The following is a 21,586-nucleotide window of genomic DNA, read 5'->3' as shown; positions in this document are numbered from 1 at the left end:
AGAAGAGTTTTATGAACTACAGAGGTGTAGGCAGAGTACCAATAAGATATACACTGAGAACAACTTTCAAAACAGTTTAAAACTGTTTTGACATCATAATATAAAAATGAGAAAAATTTTGTGATTTTAATGTTTCTACTCTATTTCCTGTCTTGACTTCTATATATCCTGTGTCAGTTCTCCCAAATGACCATCAGAAAATCTATTAAACAAGCAGAACAGCATTTATTAAGTCTACTGTAGTGAGAAACCCCCCCATGTTGACTGTTGCGGGCTTTTACCGAAAGGAGAGGTCAGGATTTATAAGGTTTGGGAATCTGGGCTCACATGGTTAAGCAGATCTTTCTGGAACTGGGTGACATTCATGATGTAATAGTTAGAAGTTGGGAGACACAATGGACAGGATTTCAAAAGGATCCTTGATACGAAAACTGTGGTCTGATATGTGAGCCGTTGCCAGATGAGCAGGCTATGGTTCTGTTCAAGGAGATGGCTACTCAGATGAGCAAACTGGTTTAATTATTTGCAGAAATGTACTGAAGCAAACAGTGAAGTTATTTATTATATTACATGCTTATCTTCAAAAAGCAGATTTTGTGGGGTTTTTTGGTTTCTTTTTTTAGGGGTTGGGAGGCAAACAATTAGGTCTCAGTGGTCTTGTTTTGGGTTGGTTCTCAACCCAAATAGTTACACCCTGTAGACTCGGTCACTTTCTGTGCTCATCTGCACCCAAACAGCTGCTTGGCTTCCCTAAATACGCTTGGTGCTTCCAGCTCCAGGCCTTTGATCCCATCCCTCATCTTTTTTTTTTTTTTCTTTTCTTAACACCTCTCTGTTGGTTGTTCTCAGCACACCTGACTGTTTCTCCATTTGTGTGGTTTGTTGCTGTGCATATTATTTCATCTGCAAGTTCCATGGAGGCAAAGCCCCAGCCTGACTTACCTTTGCCATCTCTGTTAGAATCTGGCCTCATATATAGTAGACACGTGCAAAAGAGTTGCTCGATAAAGAATCAATGACTGTTGGGCTGGAATCCATCTCCTGCCCATCATAATATTTATTACTACTGTCATTCAGTCATGTCTGACTCTTTGCGACCCCATGAACTGCCACACGCCAGGCTTCCCTGCCCTTCACTATCTTCCAGAGTTTGCTCAGACTCACATCCATTGCATCAGTGATGCCATCCAACCATCTCATCCTCTGTCGCCCCTTCTCCCCTTGCACTCAATCTTTCCCAGCATCAGGGTCTTTTCTAATGACTTGGCTCTTTGCATCAGGTGAGCAGAGTATTGGAACTTCAGCATCAGCCCTTCCAATGAATATTCAGGGTTGACTTCCCTTAGAGTTGACTGGTTTAATCTTGCTGTCCAAGGGACTCTCAAGAGTCTTCTCCAGCATCACAGTTCGAAAGCATCAATTCTTCAGCGCTCAGCCTTCTTTACTATTACTGTTAGTGAAATGAAAAAACATGGAATTTCTAATTGTGTCTCATTATGAGTGAGACTTATTCTTCAGCAGTACCTCAAGGGAAAATAAGGCATTTTGTAGCCGCTGAGAACTGACTCAAAAAGATATTTGGATTAATACGGCAGCTACGATGGACCAGAAAATGCCGTGCGTGCATCTATATTATGAACTCACAAACACCTGAACTGAACCCACCTATTCTGAGCTTTAGGAAGAGTGATTTGTGTGCTTTTGGGGCAGTAACTCCCTCATTTATAAGTGAGAAAATGAATAAATAATATCTGTGGCTTCTTTCAGTTTATTCTTAAAGCTTCAAAATCTACAAATGTTCCTGCTATCCTACTCAGATAAGCTGTGCTTACTGATAAAGTGATTATATTAGAAGGTATTACTTCTTCAAGCTACATACATGCTCATATATGTTCATGATAAATATAAACTCAGGTCTGTAAATTCTTGAATTTTTATTTGCATAAACAATGGGGGCTTCCCAGTTTGACTCGGTGGGTAAAAAATCCACCTGCAATGCAGGAGACTCAGGAGATGTGGGTTTGATCCCCAGGCTGTATCCCTTGGCGGAGGGCATGGCACCCCACTCCAGTATTCTTGCCTGGAGAATCCCATGGACAGAGGATCCTGGCGGGCTACGTCCATGGGGTCACAAAGAGTCGGACACGACTGAAGCGACTGAGCATGCGTGCACACACTCCTAAACAATCCTTTACTGATATCAGTAAAAACCTGTCAGCAGAAAGGAACTAGTAATATAAACTTGGTTTTGTTTATTAAAGTCATAATGCTTATTAAAGGTAGTTGTCCAGTGTTTTGCTGCTTCACCTTTGATCACATTGAACCATCATTGATTTTTAATGCTATTTCATCAGCCATTTCCTTTTTCAAACTTGTACTTAAGGGGAAAATAGAAGGTAACTGTCATTGTTGAGCCTATATTTGGGATTCTAAGCTATAGCCAAGAGAGAAATTAATCCTCAAAGCATGTCTCACCAAACAGCAGCAATCTGCAAATTGCAGATTATTTGTGTCACGTGGCCAGTGCCAGCAGCACATCAGAGAGCTGAAGTCCATTTCCATTTTTATCCCAAGCCCGGGTGCTCATGGTTTTCCATTGAACCCAAAGGATATCACAATTGCCCCTGTGATGATTGGCAAGGAAATTAAAAAGAAAAATAGTGATTGAAGACTCTTGTGGTTTTTAATGCTTTTCAAGGGAATGTATTTTCCAAATGAGTTTTCCCTACTTCGCAGCATGGTTATTGAGGAAAGTCAGCAGAAGCTTTCTTAAAAAGTTGTAGTTCAGTTAATTCCCCAAAGGTTTTTGGTTTTTGTTTTTTACGAACTATCAGTGACTTTGTGGAAATGGTCCACAACTTTGTAATGCATTTTCCTGAGGAGATTCACAATTAGATTGTCAAATAATCTTTATGTTATGGAAACAGACAGAAAGTAAATGTTGAAATAAAAATCCCAGTTTCAAAGTTATCCTTTAAACGGTTGAGATTCAATTCTGCCTTCATATGCTTTTTATATAAATTTTCTAATTAATTCGAATACCCGAAAGGCAACTTATTTACAATAAGATCAGACATTTAGAAAGCAGGTGCACACGACGAATGAGGATTTTCCTGGCTGGGAAAAAATGATCGAAAAACACAAACCTGAGAGCTGATCATGAGGATAAACCCAGAAGGAGATGAAATTCTAATTTCAATGCCCAAAGACAGCAAAACAGCATTTTAGAGTTGGGTCAAGAACAAGAAAAACGATAGAGAAATGACAGAGAAAAAGGTGGCACAATGTTGAGAAGTTGGGAAAGCCACCCCATTTCTGCTTTTCCTGTTTTCTTGAGCAAAGAGAATGTTTCCTGTGTTGGAAAGGAAAGGAAAAATAATTGAAGGAGAAACGTGTGCTTAAGGGAACTGAGAACAGAGCAAGGAACAGACAAAATTTTAAGTGTCTTTGCTGCTGCTGCTGCTGCTGAGTCGCTTCAGTCGTGTCTGACTCTGTGCGACCCCATAGACGGCAGCCCACCAGGCTCCCCCGTCCCTGGGATATGCAATGTCAGAATCACTGCCAGGAATCCTCAAAATACTGTAAAGAAAGAACAGAATTCAAAGTCCTAGAGATGGACTAGGACTGAATCTCAAAAGATTGAATTTCAGAAGCCAGCAAGCAATGAGTTTGATCGCAGCTTCATTCATCAACAGCAAAAAAGAGAAACACAGAAATGTGCTCACGTAGCGGGTATGTATATATATATATATATATATATATATATATATAATCATTAAGAGCCAACTCAGAGTCACCAAAGCCGAAATGTGGAAGCAGTCATACGAACTCACTGTTAAACTTCTTGACTTCGAAGTGAGAGCTGGACCCTGGGGTGCAGAGGTTGAGCAGGCAATTGGAGACACATGGGAGGCACAGCCAGGGCTGCCGCCACACATCTGTGGAGGCGAGAATCAGAACCATGGGCTGAAGATGACCGAAGGACAAAGGGACAACAAAGAAATGGAGATGCAAGAGAGTGGGGAAAAGAGTAGTCAAGTGAATCTCAAAACTTAAGGAAAAATTGTTTAAAAAATGGTGGGTTGACCTGATGTTAGAAACTATAGACAGATGGAAGGGAACAGGAACTGGGCAAGGGCCCTTGGTGGTAGTGAGTCCTGAACTGAGCCAAGGGGTCCTGCCCCAGGGACCTCTCTGCACCCCCAACCATTTCCCCAGAGGAGTCCACAGATGCTGAGCCTTGTCTGGGTTCCTTGGCTTCAGAATTCCCTGCATAAACAGTCCTGAGACCAGTGGCCAAGGGACAAGTCGTGGTGGGGCCTGGGCTCTAGAACTTGAACCTGGGTTCCACCATGTAGGCATGGGAGAGGGTCTTCAGAATAAAGGAACCTGGGAATCGGAGGAGGGGAAAGGGGCATGGTTGGGGCTTGGCTGTGCCGGTCCAGCCCGGTTCAGGAGCAGACCTCCAAGGCGTCTGAGGGTTCTAAGTCATCACCTCCCAGATCCTCACATAGGGGTATCAAGCAAAGTTAAAAAAAAAATTGAAACATATTTTAACAATTTTTTAGTTTGATTTATAACTTTTAAATATTCAGGCAAATAATGGGCCAACAAATTAGGGGTCTGTTTTAGGGGTAGATTCAGTTCTTGGGTCCCCAGACCAAAGTGGGCATTATAGAAGGCGTTATCGGTAGGGTGGAAGGAAACCCACCAGTAAGATGTCAGAAGTAAAGTGAAGAAATGAATGTTGCCGGTATGAGAACTCTCATCTAAAAAGCCTGACCTTGCAAGCAAAGAAAATATGCTTCTTGAAGCCTTTTGTTATTTTTTTTTTTTCCACAGTAGGTCCTTGTTGGTTATCTAGTTTAAACATAGCAGTGTGTACATGTCTATCCCAAACTCCCTAACTGTCCCTTCCGCCTACCGTCCTTCACCCTAGTAACCATAAGTTCCTTCTCTGTGAGTCTGTTTCTGTTTTGTAAATAAGTTCATTTCTATCCAACTCTGAGCTTTACTGCTGAGGATGAGAGTTCAATCCCTGGCTGGGAAACTAAGATCCCACTAGTGGCCAAAGTGGTGGGGCCAAAAAAAAATCAAAGCCTTTTTGGAAGAAAGTACCAGATGTCCCAGTTTGGTCTGTCCAACCCCAGGTTCCCCAGCATCTGGTCAGTTGTCTGACACTTAGTCTGACACTAAGTACATGAATGAGTGTGTTAGTAACAAATGAACTGGAGACTTCCTGCATAGCACATTTGAACAGGAATGCTGCTAACTACAAGCCCAAGTCTAAAAATAGAGGGAAGGAAAATGAACATCTGGATGCTTCCTACAAATTTTTACATCTATTACAGATTGCTGTTGCTGCTATTTGTTGTTTAGTTGCTAAGTCATGTCCAACTGTTGTAACCCCGTGGACTGTAGCCCGTCAGGCTCCTTTATCCGTGGGATTTTCCAGGCAAGAATATTGGAGTGGGTTGCCATTTTCTTCTCCAGGGAATCTTCCTGACCCAGGGATCAAACTCAAGTCTCCTGCTTAGCAGGTGGATTCTTTACTGTCTGAGCCACCAGGAAAGCCCATATTCCAGATTACTTCAGGCATTTGCCCCAGGAAAGAAAGGGATTCAATATGATCTCTATCACAAATCTAGAACTATTATCTAGAAAGATTCTTCTAACAACAAGAATGTTTCATTATTAGAATAGAATTCTTTCGCTGATTCTCTGATCCTCTTATCCCTGTCACTGGGAATCTTGAGTCAGAGTCTATAATGTAGCTGTCAGAAGTGTTACAGAAGGGAATTCTGTACTGACAGAGGTTGGTCTAGAGACAGTAATCACTAATAGCTCTTTTAAAACTAAGATATTTTTGTTCTTTAATATAAAGAACATAAATCTGTTTTACTTAAATCTGTTTTTAATCACTGAAGCAATTAAATGCCAGCAAGTCCGTAAAATCTAAGAATTAGATCTGACTGTCATCAGTATAAACAAAATAATCAGACTGTATTTGCCAGTTGCATGACTGTCTTAAGGAAAATATTCTGACATTCCCACAATGGTCTGAGTAATTGCCTATCAGAGTGGCCCCAGTCTGAACCAACTCAGCAGACCTGGCCTCTGTCTCCCATGGAAAGCAAAGCTCAACTCTCACTGAAAATCACTTTTGCTTTGATAAGACCAGTAGGAAATGAAACTATAAACAAAAAAAAACTGTCTTGTTTGAGTAGTGGTATACTAATATTTTGTGTTTAAAAATTCAACCTTGTGCCTGGAGCAAATAGACTTTCACTCAAAGGCCCTTAAATTATGCTATACAGACTCGTATAGTCACTTATTTCCTAATGCTCTTGTTCATGAAAACCAAAGGCAATGACTTTCCCCCTTAATTCAGAGGTATTAACAAATAATTACAATTATAGTGAATGGAACTTGTGCTAGGTGTGGTACCTATGGGGCCCCCAAACTGCTTTTAAAATCAACTTAATTATTTGTCATCCATGCGAGCTTTAAATGTACACCAGCACATTTAAGTTGAATGTACTACCTTTTTTCAAGAGTATGATGATAGACAGTAAAACTGTACCAACTGGCTCTACCACCAAAGAGAGCCCATGTTTGTTACCAAGTTCAGGCTGTACTGCTCACCACTCAACAGGCCAATAAATCAAGAAACGATGTTCTGGGGCAAGGAATAGGAACTTTATTAAGAAAGTCAGCAGATTGAGAAGATGGTGGATCGTGTCCCAAAGAACCATCTTACTCAAGTTAGAATTCAAGCTTCTTTTATCCTAAAAGGATTGGGAGTGTGACTGGTGGTTGCAAACTTTTCGGTGCCGTAATTCTTTGCTCTTGCAGTTGTCCACATTGGTCTGGTCACAGTGCTGTTATATACCACCAGCAAGACAAATGTTCTATAACTTTTTATCTCTATATGAAATGGAAAAATATTATACCTTTGAAGGTCAGAGCCTTGAAAATGGACTGTGTATTTCAGGCTGTAGGCAACATTCTTTCACAAAAGTTGCAGAGTCAGCACAGGCAACAGAGCACGAAAAAATAGATTCAATATGGAGGCAGGTTTGTTCTTTTCTGTTTCATATTCATAGTATCTTCTTTTTTTTTTTTCCCCCTTAAGTCACTACAGACTTCCCTGATAGCTCAGTTGGTAAAGAATCCACCTGCAATGTAGGAGACCCTGGTTTGATTCCTGGGTCAGGAAGATCCCCTGGAGAAGGGATAGGCTACCCATTCCAGAATTCTTGGGCTTCCCTTGTGGTTCAGCTGGTAAAGAATCCACCTGCAATGCAGGAGACTTGGGTTCAGTTCCTGGGTTGGAAAGATCCCCTGGAGAAGGGAAAGGCTGCAGTATTCTGGCCTGGAGAATTCCATGGACTGTATAAGTCCTTGGGGTCACAAAGAGTTGGACACGACTGAGTGACTTTCATTTTCATGAGGAACACATTTAACCTGAAATTTTGTTTTGCTTTTGTACTTTGTTGTTTAGATTTTTGATGCCTCTAAAGTAGTATATTTTCTCCCCCAAACACAAGAAGTGCACTCAAGTTAATCAGACTAATCTTATTAGTTTGAGGGTTAAAATAATATAGTAAATAAAATCCTGAACATGTGGCATTTCTATGTACAAGTCTAACATCTGTTTTTGTTAAACCACCCTCACAGGGCAGAAAGTAGTTTGCCGTGCATAGTCTGGGGATTGGAACTGTCTGTTACTCAGCTCTGTCATTTACTGCACTTACAACCTGGGTTATGAAAGGCAGGTAACCTTGAATACTACCAAAGAGCTACAAACAGAAAACAGAGCCCCCACCCCCCACCCCACACACACACACACACAATAAAAAACAGATTCAGCTCTGGTTTAGCAGAATTAGGAGTCGTCAGTCCTCTTGTTTGACATCTTTGTGGAATATTTGTTTTTAAGCCACAGCTTGTTTGCCATAATCATCCATCTGTTGATTGTATACTCTAGTGATGCCCTTACTATGTGTTATGGCTGACTCAGGAAGCTAAACAGAAGGTAGATTAAGTAGTTGCTAAGTGTCCCTTTTGTCGGAAATTTGAGTTTGTTTCCCTTTTGCGTGTTTGGATAAGTGGAGCTGCTTGGGGATCTGTGGTTTAAGTTATGCGCATTACTGACTATTAATTCACCTTGTAAGTATAGATATGTAAAGCATGCACTTTGAAATGACTAGTGAGGATTTTTTTTTTTAATTTCCAGTGAGTTCAAAGGTAAAAATTTGTCATAAAGCTTTATGATATCAAATGGAAATATCAGTTCAGTTCAGTGGCTCAGTGGTGTCCAACTCTTTGCCGCCCCATGGACTGCAGCACGCCAGGCCTCCCTGTCCATCACCAACCCCCAGAGCTTGCTCAAACTCATGTCCATCGAGTCGGTGATACCATCCAACCATCTCATCCTCTGTCATCCCCTTCTCTCGCCTTCAATCTTTCCCAGCATCAGGGTCTTTTCCAAGGAGTCAGTTCTTCACATCAGGTGGCCAAAGTACTGGAATTTCAGCTTCAGCATCAGTCCTTCCAATGAATATTCAGGACTGATTTCCTTTAGGATTGACTTTGCAGTCCAAGAGACTCTCAAGAGTCTTCTCCAACACCACGGTTCAAAAGCATCAATTCTTTGGCACTCATCTTTCTTTATGGTCCAGCTCTCACATCCATACATGACTACTGGGAAAATCATAGCTTTGACTCGATGGACTTTTGTCATCAAAGTTATATCTCTGCTTTTTAATATGCTGTCTATGTTGGTTGTAGCTTTTCTTCCAAGGAGTAAGCGTCTTTAAATTTCATGGCTGCAGTCACCATCTGCAGTGATTTGGAGCCTAAGAAAATAAAAGTCTGTCGCTGTTTCCATTGTTTCCACATCTATTTGCCATGAAGCGAATAAAGATGTCAAGTTGCTTATTAATCATTTTAGATGATTGTAATGAATAAATAAAAATAATGACTTAATAAAAAGGCCACACACTTAAAGTCTTAAATGTATACTTGCCATAGTTTCCTAAGCATATATGATCTGATCATATGTACCTATACATATATGTAGATGATCAAGGATGTATGCTTGAATATATATCCTTGCTCATCTATTGTCTTTCAGTACATTATCATAATAAATCTTAATTAGCAATTGGATATTGGACTCCTTTAGCAAAATCTGCCTCTAAATATTGAAGATTTGATTAAAAAGGTATCTCTGGGACAGCAGCAGAGCAACCTTTCAAGTACAGTCTCATGAGTTCCTCATATTCCAGAGACTCTCAAAATAGCAGCTGCCATTCATTAACATCCTACTATGTACAATGAACTGTACTAGATAATACATATAGTTACAAACGTATAGATACCCACACACATCATCCACAACAACCCCCTAAGTTATGTATTCTTACTCTCCCTTCTTCAAGTAGAAAATGAAAGCTTTAGAGCTAACACAACATCTTGGACCCGAGCTAGTTCAGCTGGTCCGTGGTAGAGAGGCGAGGCCCCTTCTTTTCCTTCTCCTCTGCTCGCTTCACCGCTGTTTGTCACCTTCTGCTGGGCCGGGCACCTGGGGTAAGGGGGGCGAGCCCTGCTGGAACTGAGAGCACCCCCTGTCACAGGCAGGTAAAGCGAGGGTGGAGTCCACCCGCTGAGGGAGAGCGAGAGTGGAGGGCAACCAGGAAAGTGAACTGAGCTTCGCCGGCTGACGGCCAGCTTTCTCCGGCGTGTGGGGAAGGACTCTGCGCCCTGATGCATGTCTTCACATATTCTTGATTTTATATGCACTGTTCATTCACAGTAACGTTACCATGCAGTACATTCTTTGAATCCAGCTGGATTTGTGAAGTCTTCACAGACCATAGTATGCTTCTTTTCCTTTTTGTAGTGGCTTCCCTGGCGGCTCAGATGCTAGAGAGTCCTTCTTGTAGCATACCAAAACCAGTGGTGGGTGCATCACTGTTGCTTAGTTCATTTCTGGAGCCTTCTTTTTTCCAAGGAAAGACTTCACTGACAAATTAAAATGCCTAGGGTAATATATGTTATACAACTCATTGTTTCTGACCCTAAAACCATCTTTAGTGTGTTTTCCAAGTAAATTAGAGCTTCTCATTTGTCCTCCCATGGAAAGCCATGGTTTTTACTTTCTAATCCATACAAGATTAGAAGTGATCATAACCCTATCATCAACTTCAAAACTCCTTGACTGAGACAGTCTCAGGCTTTTGCTTGGGAAATCACCTGCTAATGTCAACAGACTGTTGAATTTCTTCTTATAGCAGAAACGATTTAGTATCTAACCTTTATTTCTTGTCTTGTTTAACCACTTGGGTAATCTGTCTTATTGTTAGATTTAGATAATTCAGTTTTCTAATAGCTGCCTTAAAGTTTACAACACATATGTTAACTAACCTAAGTCCACTTTGAGAGGTCACTAGAACAAGGAATGTGTTCTTAATTAAGACTAGTAACCTTATAATAGAGTATCCACGTCTCCCACATTGCAGGCACATTCTTTACCAGCTGAGCCATAAGGGAAACCCAATAATACTGGAGTGGGTAGCCTTTCCCTTCTCCAGGGGATCTTCTTGACCCAGGAATCGAACCAGGGTCTCCTGCACTGCAGGCGGATTCTTTACCAGCTGAACTATCAGGGAAGCCCATTCTAATGAGAAGTTTTCTGTGATTCTTAAGCTTCTTTATCAGTATTTTTTTTCCTCTAACTTCTTTCACAATTCTCTCTTTGTCTTTGGTTTTCTGCCAAAATAAAGATTTAATTATATTTAGGTGTGGATTGGGGATATTTATCCTGCTTGGCCTTCCCTTGTGACTGGTAAAGAACCCGCCTGCAATGTGGGAGACCTGGGTTCGATTCCTGGGTTGGAAAGATCCCCTGGAGAAGGGAAAGGCTACCCACTCCAGTGTTCTGGCCTGGAGAATTCCATGGACTGTATAGTCCATGGGGTTGCAGAGTCAGAGATGACTGAGCAACTTTCACTTTCACTTTGATATTCTATGAGTTTCCTGGACCAGCAGTTTGGTATCTGTCCTTAATCTTGGAAAGTTCTCAGTCTGTATTACTTTGAATACTTCTTCTGCTCTGTTCTATTTCTTCTGTTTCTAGTACTCAAATTATGTGTATGTTATTTTTGTCCTACAGTTTTTAAATATTTTCTTCTTTTTTTCATTCTTTCTGATTTTAGCTTGAGTTTCAATCTTTCTTCAAGCTTACTTATTCTTTCTTGTCAAGTTTGTTGACAGCCCATCAAAGAAATTCTTCATTTTTGTTACACCTTTTCATTTCATGCATGTCCTTTTGACACCTTCTTAAGAGATTTTTTTTTTTACTTCCCTGGTGGCTTAGACGGTAAAGCGTCTGCCTACAATGTGAGAGACCTGGGTTCAATCCCTGGCTGGGGAAGATCTCCTGGAGAAGGAAATGGCAACCCACTCCAGTACTCTTGCCTGGAAAAGGTCATGGACGGAGGAACCTGGTAGGCCACAGTCCATGGGGTCGCAAAGAGTCAGACACAACTTAGCAACTTCACTTTCTTTCTTTTAAGAGACTTTGCCTTTCTGCCTGCATTATTCCTCTGTGTGTTGTCTACTTCTTCCATTAGAGTCCTTAACATCTTAATCATAGTTGTTTTCAACTCCCTGTTTGATAATTCCAACATCTATATCATGCCTGAGTCAGATTCTGACACTTGCTTTATCTCTTCAGAGTGTGTTTTTCTTGCCTTTTGACACGACTAGTAATTATGTGCTGAAAGTTGGACATGTTCTACATGTAATAGGAGCTGATGATATAGGCCTTTAATGTGAGGATATATGTCGACCTGACAAGGAGCTGGGCTTGTGTTCAAGTATTCAAAGTTTGCTGTAGGTGAAGATGCCAGACATTCCAGATTCCTCTAGTTCTCTTGATTTTTGTCTCCATTCCTGACTGTGAGTGAACCACTCCTTCTCAGAGAATCCATGTCTTAAAACTCTTTCAGCTACCACCCACCGTTATGTTATTAAAGGCTAGCTGGTATGGTGGTAAGGTTAATGTGTTGTGGGGGTGACAGCGATCTTCCGATCAAATCTCAGTCTTCCTGTGGGCGCGTTTCTTGGATCTGTAGCCTCACAAGTGCTTCTGCAGTGGTACAGGGATTTTTTTTTTTCTTTTTCCCTTGCCTCCTACTCCCTCCCCCATAGGTAGCATTCTCAGTCTATATCTTTGAAGCCCTGCTTCCTGTCGACTGTTCTTCCCCTATTCAGTGAGACAGACTGGAGTTAGAGGAGTGCCCCCCTCTCTCATAGCTGCAGGGTAAGGTGCTAGCAAAGTCCTTCCCTTGGAGGGCAGATTTTTGCAATGGAGAAAGCTCTGGACATTTTTCACTATGCTTACCCTTCCCGCCCTCTGCCAGAGCCACAAGGGGATTTCACCTCGAGGACCTGGTGGATATTTTTCTTAAAGATAAATATCGGGAAGGTCTGTAAGATTTCATGCCTCTGGAGTTTCTGATTCTCACACTAGTCTATACCCCATTTGTATAAAAGCATATTCATCAAACGCACTTCCCAGGTGGCACTAGTGGTAAAGAATATGCCTGCCAATGTAGGTAGATGCAAGAGGTGCAGGTTTGATCCCTGGGTGGGGAAGATCCCCTGGAGGAGGACACGGCAACCCACTCCAGTATTCTTGCCTGGAGAACCCCATGGACATAGAAGCCTGGTGGGCTAAAGGTCATAGGGTCGCACAGAATCAACACAACTGAAGCGATTTGGCACACACAGCATGCATCAAAATTGCTGTCTCAATATTCCTACCGGTTTATTGTTCCAGCAGCTTCTACTCCAGGTAAGCAGATTGGGTTGTGACTTGTGGACTTGCCTATCCGTCCAGATATCAGGGAGGTTCTTTGCCCTGTGACATCCATTCTCTGATGGAGCCAAGAAAATGCATTGACTTTCAGTTTGCCCAGATTTTCCTTATTGTAAGAATGGGAGTCATAACCTTCAAGCCCTTTACGTGTTTGAACTGAAAAAAAAAGAAGTCTTGACCTTTATATCTTAAAACAATAAATTGTGTAGCAATTATTTCAATTAGTTACTTTCCTTTTAAATAGATAAAAATTTTTAAAGAATTAGCAGCAACAAGCAATAGATATGGATATGCCATGAATATCATCAGCGATAAATTCACTTTCTAATTCCTTAGGTCATTTCATCCTGCTTTCACATACATTCAAAACTAGAAGTAGAAGCTGTGGTTATTCCAGATAAAGGAATTGGCATTTAGAGTAACCGAGTGATCCAAGAGCGTATAGCTAGTTAGTTGTTGCAGAACCAGAGCTTCAGCCTAGGCCATGATGACATGAATTCATTTTAAAAGACATGAAAGCCCCTGTTTTGATATTTCTCTTCTATAGTCCATACCTCCAACTGCTATATTTTCAAATGGTGACAATGGCTGTAGGCTATTCTTTTGAGAAAATTGGATGGAAGGAGAAGGAAAGAAAGAGGGTGGTAACTGTATGCTCAAGGCTGGATTTTTGCTGAATTTTTAAAGGGGGACAATTTGAATAACACGTATGGTTTGAAGTGAACAAGCTTCAGAGCAGTAGAGTTTGAGGAGAGTGAGTGAATGATGAGTTAAACCATAAGGGGCTGAAGGGAACAGGTTAGGACGGATGGCAAATGACTCTTGTTTTAAGGAGGAGGAACCATATCCTGGAGGAGTAGATGGGGAGGAGGCAGAGGAGTTGTAACTTGAAGAGGATGGCAGTGTTCTTGCCTGGAAAATCCAGTGGACAGAGGAGCCTGGCGGGCTACGGTCCATAGGGTCGCAAGGAGTCGGACACGACTTAGTGACTAAACAACAACGTGAAGTTCAGGGGTGGTGGCGCTAGTGGTAAAGACCCCGCCTGCCAATGCAGGAGACATAAGAGACGTGGGTTCAATCCCTGGGTCGGGAAGATCCCCTGCAGGAGGGCATGGCCACCCACTCCAGTATTCTTGCCAGGAGAATCCATGGACAGAGGCGCCTGTTGGGCTATAGTGTCCATGGGGTTGCACAGAGTCAGACACGACTGAGGCAACTTAGCGTGCACACTTGCTGGTGCCACAGGTCGGGTTCTCTGGCAGCCAAGTCAGAAGTAGGGGACAGAGTACAAGATGGTCATGGAGATGTGCATCTGAGAGAGGGGGAGCAGAGACCCAAATCGGGCCGAGTGAGAAGCTGAACTGCCCCGTGAGCAGAGACTTGGGAGCCAATGTCGACTGACAGCAGCTCGTGTTGAGACAAAATGGTTGGGCAGGTCCACCTCCCCCTCACCCAGACAGCAGATTCGGGGGTCCTGGGGAAGATGTGACCTCAGGCGGGGCAGCTCTGTGCAGCTGAGGAAGACTGGAGACAGGGCACAGCGTCTCTCATGTCCTCCTGCAGCGTGGCCACTAGCCTTCGTTGCAGGGGCCCGGGTCCCACACCTCCACGTTCACCACCGGAGCTTTGCATTCTGGACCTGTATCAGGTGAGGTCCTATTCTGAGAATGAAGTTTTAAAGGTTAATTGAGAAGGATGGTGATGATTTGGAAGGATCCCCAAGGGAGATGGGAGAGGGTGCTGCCCAAAGGCAAGTCATAGGAACAAGTTGCACCAAGGGCTTGACAATGAGTGGACCCTGAACTGCAGCAGCACCATTCTCAACAAGAATGCAGCTTCAGGCAGATGGGGTGAATCTCTGTTGGAAGGTATTCTAGCCCCTTTTTGCTACACCAGCTGTGATTGGCAGAACTAGAACAGGAGAAAGAAAAACAGGTGGTAGTGTTTACCCAGAACTGGATATAGTGAGTGAGTGAAAGTCACTCAGTCGTGTCTGACTCTTAGCGACCCCATGGACCATACAGTCCATGGAATTCCCCAGGCCGGAATACTGGAGTGGGTAGCCTTTCCCTTCTCCAGGGGATCTTCCCAACCCAGGGACAGAATCCAGGTCTCCTGCGTTGCAGATGGATTCTTTACCAGCTGAGCCACAAGGGAAGCCCAGAACTGGGTATAGGATATTGGCAAAGAAGGTACAGTAAAAGTACAAAGGAGTTATAACATCCAAGCATCACTGACATCTTCCCATGTGGGGTCCAGGCTGGGGAGAGAGGTTAGAGGTTAGATAAAGTCCACTTAACTGATAAGCAAAGCACACAGGGGGCTGGAGGTCAGAGCCAAGGCCTCCATAGTGAAAAGAGAGGAGGGGTAGATAGGAGCCCCTCCTAAGTGTCAAGGTCACTGAGTTAGGTGGGCAGTGACCGCTTGGATGACTCATTCATGGGTCAGCTGCTGTTGAACAGTTCAGCCAGCCAGGCAGTGGTTTAGACACAGCTGATAGAGCGGTGAGGAAAAAGCAATGGTCCTGCACTTGTCACCTTTGCCTTTCAGCAGCAGGAGACAGAAAATAAAGTGCTGTATCAGAAAAGTAGTGTAGAAGGTGATGAGAGCCATGGAGCAAACGCAGCAGTAATGGCGGATTGGGGCATGAAGATAGGCTGCAGTTTCCCCCGGGGTGGTCCTGCAAAGCCTCACTGAGAATGCGGCATTTGAGCAAGGGCTTGAAGGAGTCAGGGACCGCTCCATGCAGATAGCAGGGTCAAGAGTTTTCTGGACAGCGGGAGGAGCAAATCCAGGGCCCCGCAGACAGCAGCCTGTCTGGGGTGGTCAGAACTGAGAGCAGGCTGGCAGGACCCACAGCAGGAGAGGGATAAGGAGCTACACAGCGGCCCAGGCAGCCAAGCGCCCTACATAGGCCACTGGGGCCCTTGGCCTTGACTCTTGGTGAAATGGAAAACCTGTGGCGGATGCCATGATATCTGATGTTCCTATTTTAACAGAAGCCTCTTAGCTGTTATCTCAAGAAGAGACTGAATGACAGGGACATGAAGGCAGCTGACGACTGCACACTCCTAAGACATAGTGTGGTCCAAGTAGAGAGCGGGGGCTGTGTGAAGTGCTTGGGAGAATTCAGGTTACGCCGCTGGCGCCTGTCCTCACGTCTTCGTCTGCTCTCCATGCCCCCTGCACCCCTCCTTGAACGTCTCCCTTTCTCCCTGCTCTGCTGCCTTCCACCAGCAGGTTCCGCATTTCCCGTGTGGAGCCGCGTCGTCCCACTGGCTCTGCATCGGTCCATCTCCCGCACTGACATTCTGTGACGCGCACAGTGACAGGTGCCCGTCCGTGCTCTTAAACACCTTGACCCCTTACGACTCTTCTCACTCAACGCCATGTCTCTCCTTGTTTATCAAATTTTGTTGCACCAGCCAGGTGTTTCAGGCAATTAGCTAGTCATCTGTTCAAGATGTTTATATTTGAGCTATCACTGACATCAATCCTTTTAGTTACATCTTTGGAGAAAGTTGGAATACAAATTCTGAAAGTAGGTTAATTTTAAATTCTGTGTCTTATTTTACCTGCCATTAAAATAAGTCAAATCAGTTTTTCTCAAGTCGGAGGGATGCAAAGGACCACTTGTAAAGGAAAAAAGAATCCTCTAAAACTTCGAAGCCTGAATGAAACTATTTTTAATGATGTTTCTTAACTATGTCCAGGTATAAATTTAGGTAGAAACTTTTTACGCAATACAGCTAGAAGACCCAAATGAAAATGGATAAATTAAATATAAATGAAAGCACAAAACCAAAAGTATTCAAATTAACTCCAGATTTCATGTGGAAGGCGCTGTCATCTTACCACACTAAGCTGGTCCTTAGAGCGCAGACGGGGCCCTGAGTGCCTGCAACCTGGTGCTTGGCAAACCTCAACTCTGTCAACCCCCCTACTAGGCGACAGGCTGGGTGACTCCTCCCCTCGTAAACTTAGCACCAAACCGCACGGCCCTCGCTTGTTGGGAATTCGTCCTGAGAATTCTTTCCACCTCTGTTCGCTCCTCATGACTTTCACAAAACAAAAATATGACCCCTTGCTCCCAAGAACTGACAGGAGGCTGAATTTCTTCAACAGTTTTTGGTTGAATGGCAGCCAACCAAATGACCCAGAATGGACTTTTACTAATTGCGTAGATCAGAATAGCAACTCTGATTCTAAAAGGGAACTCGGGCTATAAGCCTTCACGGCCTTCAGTGGGAGAAACACAGCTCAAGGGTTTCTTTCAGTGTCAGGGTCTAGCTTTCCTTCCTTGTAGGTAGGATGTGCCTATGACAATTGATTGACCAGATTTTCCACCAAAATATCCACCTTGGGATTTCCATTTATTTTTCTTGCATTTCCACTTATTTTTCTTGCCTACCGTCAGGTGATGACATCACCTATTTTTATATGTTGTTCATTTAAAAAAAATGTATTGCCTTAGTGAACATTTATGAACCACTTTCTCAAGAGTATGAAATGTAATAACGTCAAAGATGAATATATATTGAATATAATAACAAAGACTAAATCTCTGTTCCAGCATTTCATGTGACCACAGTTTCAGAATTGGAACTAACTCAAGTCAAATTCGTCTCTAAAATATTCTGCATAAATAGTTATTTAGCCTCTGTCTGAAAGCCTTCAGTTACCGGCTGGTAAGGAAATAAATTCCATTTTAAATTAGAAATGTATTCATAGTGAACCCAAGCATACCTGCTGTCATTTAACCTATTTCCTCTAATCCTGCCTTCTAGAATAGCGCACACATCTAGCCCCTCTCATGGAGGATAACTCCTTCAGCCCCTGCAGACAGCGCCTCCCCAGCCACCTGGCTGCCTGCCCTCCCCAGGCCAGTGTCCCTGGTGCCTCCCACCATCTCACGTCATGACTCCCAGAGACAACTCAGCCTCAGCTGTCGCTTGGGTACATTTTCACAGAACCCATTTTCCATAACAGAAAAGGCAACATCGCATGTCATCTGTAGATCTGATCCCAAAGAAACAGGTTTCTCTATCAGTTCTGTTTCCAGAGCTTATGTTATTAATGATGGCAAATTAATACTGTGGAATAATTCTATTTAAAAGATAGGGATAGGATACATTTTTAAACAGGAACTGGCATGCCCCAGCATAGGTAGGCAGACAGATAGATAGACATATATACTCATACACATATGAGTATATGTATGGATGTGCTTTATTTGAGCTTCCCAGGTGGTGCAGTGCTAAAGAGTTCACCTGCCAGAGCAGGAGATGCAACAGACGCAGGTTCAATCCCTGGATCAGGAAGATGCCCTGGAGGAGGAACTGGCAACCCCCTCCAGTATTCTTGCCTAGAAAGTTCCAAGGACAGAAGAGCCTGTTGGCCTACAGTACATGGGGTCACAAAGAGTCAGACACGGCTGAGCGACTGAACACAAGATAAACACATGGTGTATTTATTTACTTATTTCTTTTTACAACTGAAGAAAGAAACTCTGAGTCAAGCTTGAGTAGGCTCTCACTGACTGAGCAGAACTAGAAGGTGGTGGGCACAAACTCCATAATAGACCTTTTCCAAACTGAAATGCAGCATCTTTAGGGTCTTGACAAAGCCTCCTGGAAGAACCAGGTGCAGTTCTAAACTCTAGCCCCATCCCATGAAGACAGGGCGTCCGGCTGCCCCATCTTCATCCTTCACCCTCAGTGTGCAGAAGCCGTGCCTGGAGGTGGTAAATGAGTGAAATGAACCAACACCTGCCAACTCGCCCTGTCTGGCCCCACAAAACCCTAGCTCTGTATTGGTGATAAGTGACATGCTGGGCAGAAATGTCACGGTGTCCTCGGGCCTCACGACGTCCAGATCACAATCGGGAGGGGAGAAAAAGCTGGTCAGGGTCACGTGCAACTCCTTCCTACAGAGTCACAGCGGGGAGCTGGCAGCAGCCGGAGTACCCTGGATGGGGGGGAGTGTTGTCTGGTCATTGATTAGACCATGTTTTACAGGTAAGTGAGCATTTGTGTCCTGATACTGGTCACCGGTAGTCGTGACTGCAGTGAGAATACATTACCGCACTGAGTGGGAATAACTCATCAGTGATTAATTCTTCTTCTTCCCAACAGCTGGCTGTCCCAACTCCTTGATTAAAGAGCTCCATCACTTCAGGATTCTTGGAGAAGAGCAGGTAAGTCAGCCTCTCACAGGCTGCCCCAAGCGTCATGGAAGACAGACAGTAATGAGACCACGCAGACTTTCTCCTGGAAGGTGGGGGGTGTCTCCTGACCGCTCCCTCTCCCCACGCCTGAAGTGGGGAAGGGAGCCACGCAGGTGCTGTGTGTGGGAACCTGCTTTCCCTCTCTTATCCATCAGACCCGACAGGTTATTAATTGGTACATCTGCTACCTGCCAGAGCATTTCATCTCAGGACGCGGCAAGTGAGCAGGTACAGCGTAGTGGCCGATAAGCAAACAAATAAGTGCCAAGAGGAATTATGCCTAAGGGGTCGATCAGCACAGACAGGCCGGGTTTGATGTCTCTGCGGGGACATGCAAGCTCTTTTCGCCAGAATTTTCTATTTTGCGTGCTATCTGTACTTCTCTGCCACTACATTCTCAATGGATGCGAACATGTGACTGATATAAATGGCTGGCCCATTTAAAGCTGATTATTTAAATGCTGTGTTATGCTCAGTGAGATATGTCAGATTCTAAATAGATGTGCTCATAATTCAGAGTGCTACATATTACTTATGTATACGTACACACACACACACACACACACACACACATTTTTGACCACTTAGCAATAAATCTCTTAATCCTCATATGGAATTATAGGCTCCATATTTTTATGTCAAATCTGATGTCAAGTTATCCTTGAAATACTTATGCCCGAACTTCCCTGGCAGTCCAGTGGTTAAGACTCCATACTTCCAATGCAGGGACACAGGTTCAATCCCTGACCAGAGAACTGAGATCCCACATGCCGCACAGTGCAGCCAAAAGCTAAAATCAAATTTAAAAAAAATAAATACTTAAGCCATATAATTTATGGGCTTCCCAGGTGGCTCAGTGGTAAAGTATCGTCCTGCCGATCAGGAGACATGGGTCTGATCCCTGGGTTGGGAAGATCTCCTGGAGAAGGAAATGGCTATCCTCTTTCCAGTATTCTTGCCTAGAGAATCCCATGGGCAGAGGAGCCTGGCGGGCTACAGTCCACGGGGTCGCAGAGAGTTGGACACGACTCAGCAACTAAACAACAACAAATGTCATGTAGTTTACAGCATGGTGGTTGACCTATTTTACACTCTCTTATTGATTTTTACTCCCAAAGGCAGTCTTTGCCCACTCTGATCAGAGAACATGTAGTCAGAGGTATAGCAGCTCAGTTTTTTTCAACAGGTTTTTGGTTTGTGAGTTTTTGTTTGGTTTGTGTATGTCAGAAAGTGGAACTTTCCATCTCCAACATGAGATTTCAAAAAGGGGATTAACTCTGGGAGGAAGAAAAGCCGGAATCATTTCCAGCTCCTTGAATTAGCAGGTTACAATATGCCTCGTTCATGTTTTCAGACTGTAAATTTCCAGAATAACAAACAGGGATATTTATTCAAATAGAAACAAAATCAAAGATATTGCAGTTCCAAGAGCTGATAACAGACCCCAAACATACCTACTTATGAAAATACCATGCCCTCACAGCTATTTTCCTGTGAAAGCTGTGAGTGAGATTTCTTAAAGCAAAAATCACTGATTGTTACCCTGAGATTTCTGCTCAGATAATAGAACCTTCTCTTCTAACTTGTACCAATATTTGCAGACTGTTTCCATATTTGTTTTAGAGTCATTGGGTGATTAGTAGGGAAAGAAGCCAACTATAATCATCTCCTTAGATCTACATAAAATTCAAGCCATTTTGCATTTTCCCAGGCATTTAATCAAGCCATAATCAAAGTCACTATTTCTCTGATCAGTTGTGCTAATGGCCACATACTGCATCACAGCAGTACTGACCCTGATCTCCTAAAAAAACCACAAGTCCTTCCTTCCTTTTTTCCTTTCATTCGACGGATACTTAAAAAGCACCTACTCATATGCTGTATATGATGCTTACAGGGCTAGAGAAGTGAAAACAGAGAGTCCTCTCAAGCTTCCTTCTAGTTGGGGAAAGCTGTCATGTTATATACACACAAATGCGTTCCGTATATGATACGTTAACAGAGCCGCCATGTCGCTGTGGCACAGTTAGCACGTTCAGCTACTCACCGAAAGCAAACCCACCCAGGGGCATCACCTTTTGGTTGGGCTTCCCCGGCGGCTCAGATGGTGAAGAACCTGCCGGCAATGTAGGAGACCCGGGTTCAATCCCTGGGTCAGAAAGATCCCCTGGCGAAGGAAATGCCTACCCACTCCAGTATTCTTGCCTGGAGAATCCCATGGACAGAGGACCTGGTGACAGTCCATGGGGTTGCAAAGAATCACATAAGACTGAGCAACTAACACTTTCATATAATATGTTAGACAGTTTTCATTGCCATGGAGGAAAAATAAAACCAAAAAGAAGGACAATGCATGCTGGGGGGAGCTGAGATTTTACACAAGGTGGTCAAGACAAGTCTCGCTGAGGCAGGTGCTATGCACGTGAGGACCTGAAAGATAGGAAGGAAAGCGTCATGGTGAGGCCTGGGAA

At 43.5% G+C, this 21,586-nt stretch overlaps 1 protein-coding gene across 1 annotated transcript in view; it reads left to right on the top strand.

The window, feature by feature from the left end:
- The window catches only part of PRKN (parkin RBR E3 ubiquitin protein ligase), a 1,215,957-nt gene that overhangs the window by 970,990 nt on the left and 223,381 nt on the right, over window positions 1-21,586 (top strand). The window contains exon 8 of the mRNA XM_040238940.1: window positions 19,024-19,085. Coding sequence (XP_040094874.1) covers window positions 19,024-19,085 — 62 coding nt within the window. The remainder of the gene's footprint in view (window positions 1-19,023; window positions 19,086-21,586) is intronic.

This window comes from Oryx dammah, unplaced genomic scaffold, assembly GCF_014754425.2.
Source record: "Oryx dammah isolate SB20612 unplaced genomic scaffold, SCBI_Odam_1.1 HiC_scaffold_4, whole genome shotgun sequence".
Lineage (NCBI taxonomy): Eukaryota > Metazoa > Chordata > Mammalia > Artiodactyla > Bovidae > Oryx > Oryx dammah.
Note: the sequence above shows the minus strand (reverse complement) of the source record. Positions and strands in the feature narration are given on the sequence as shown.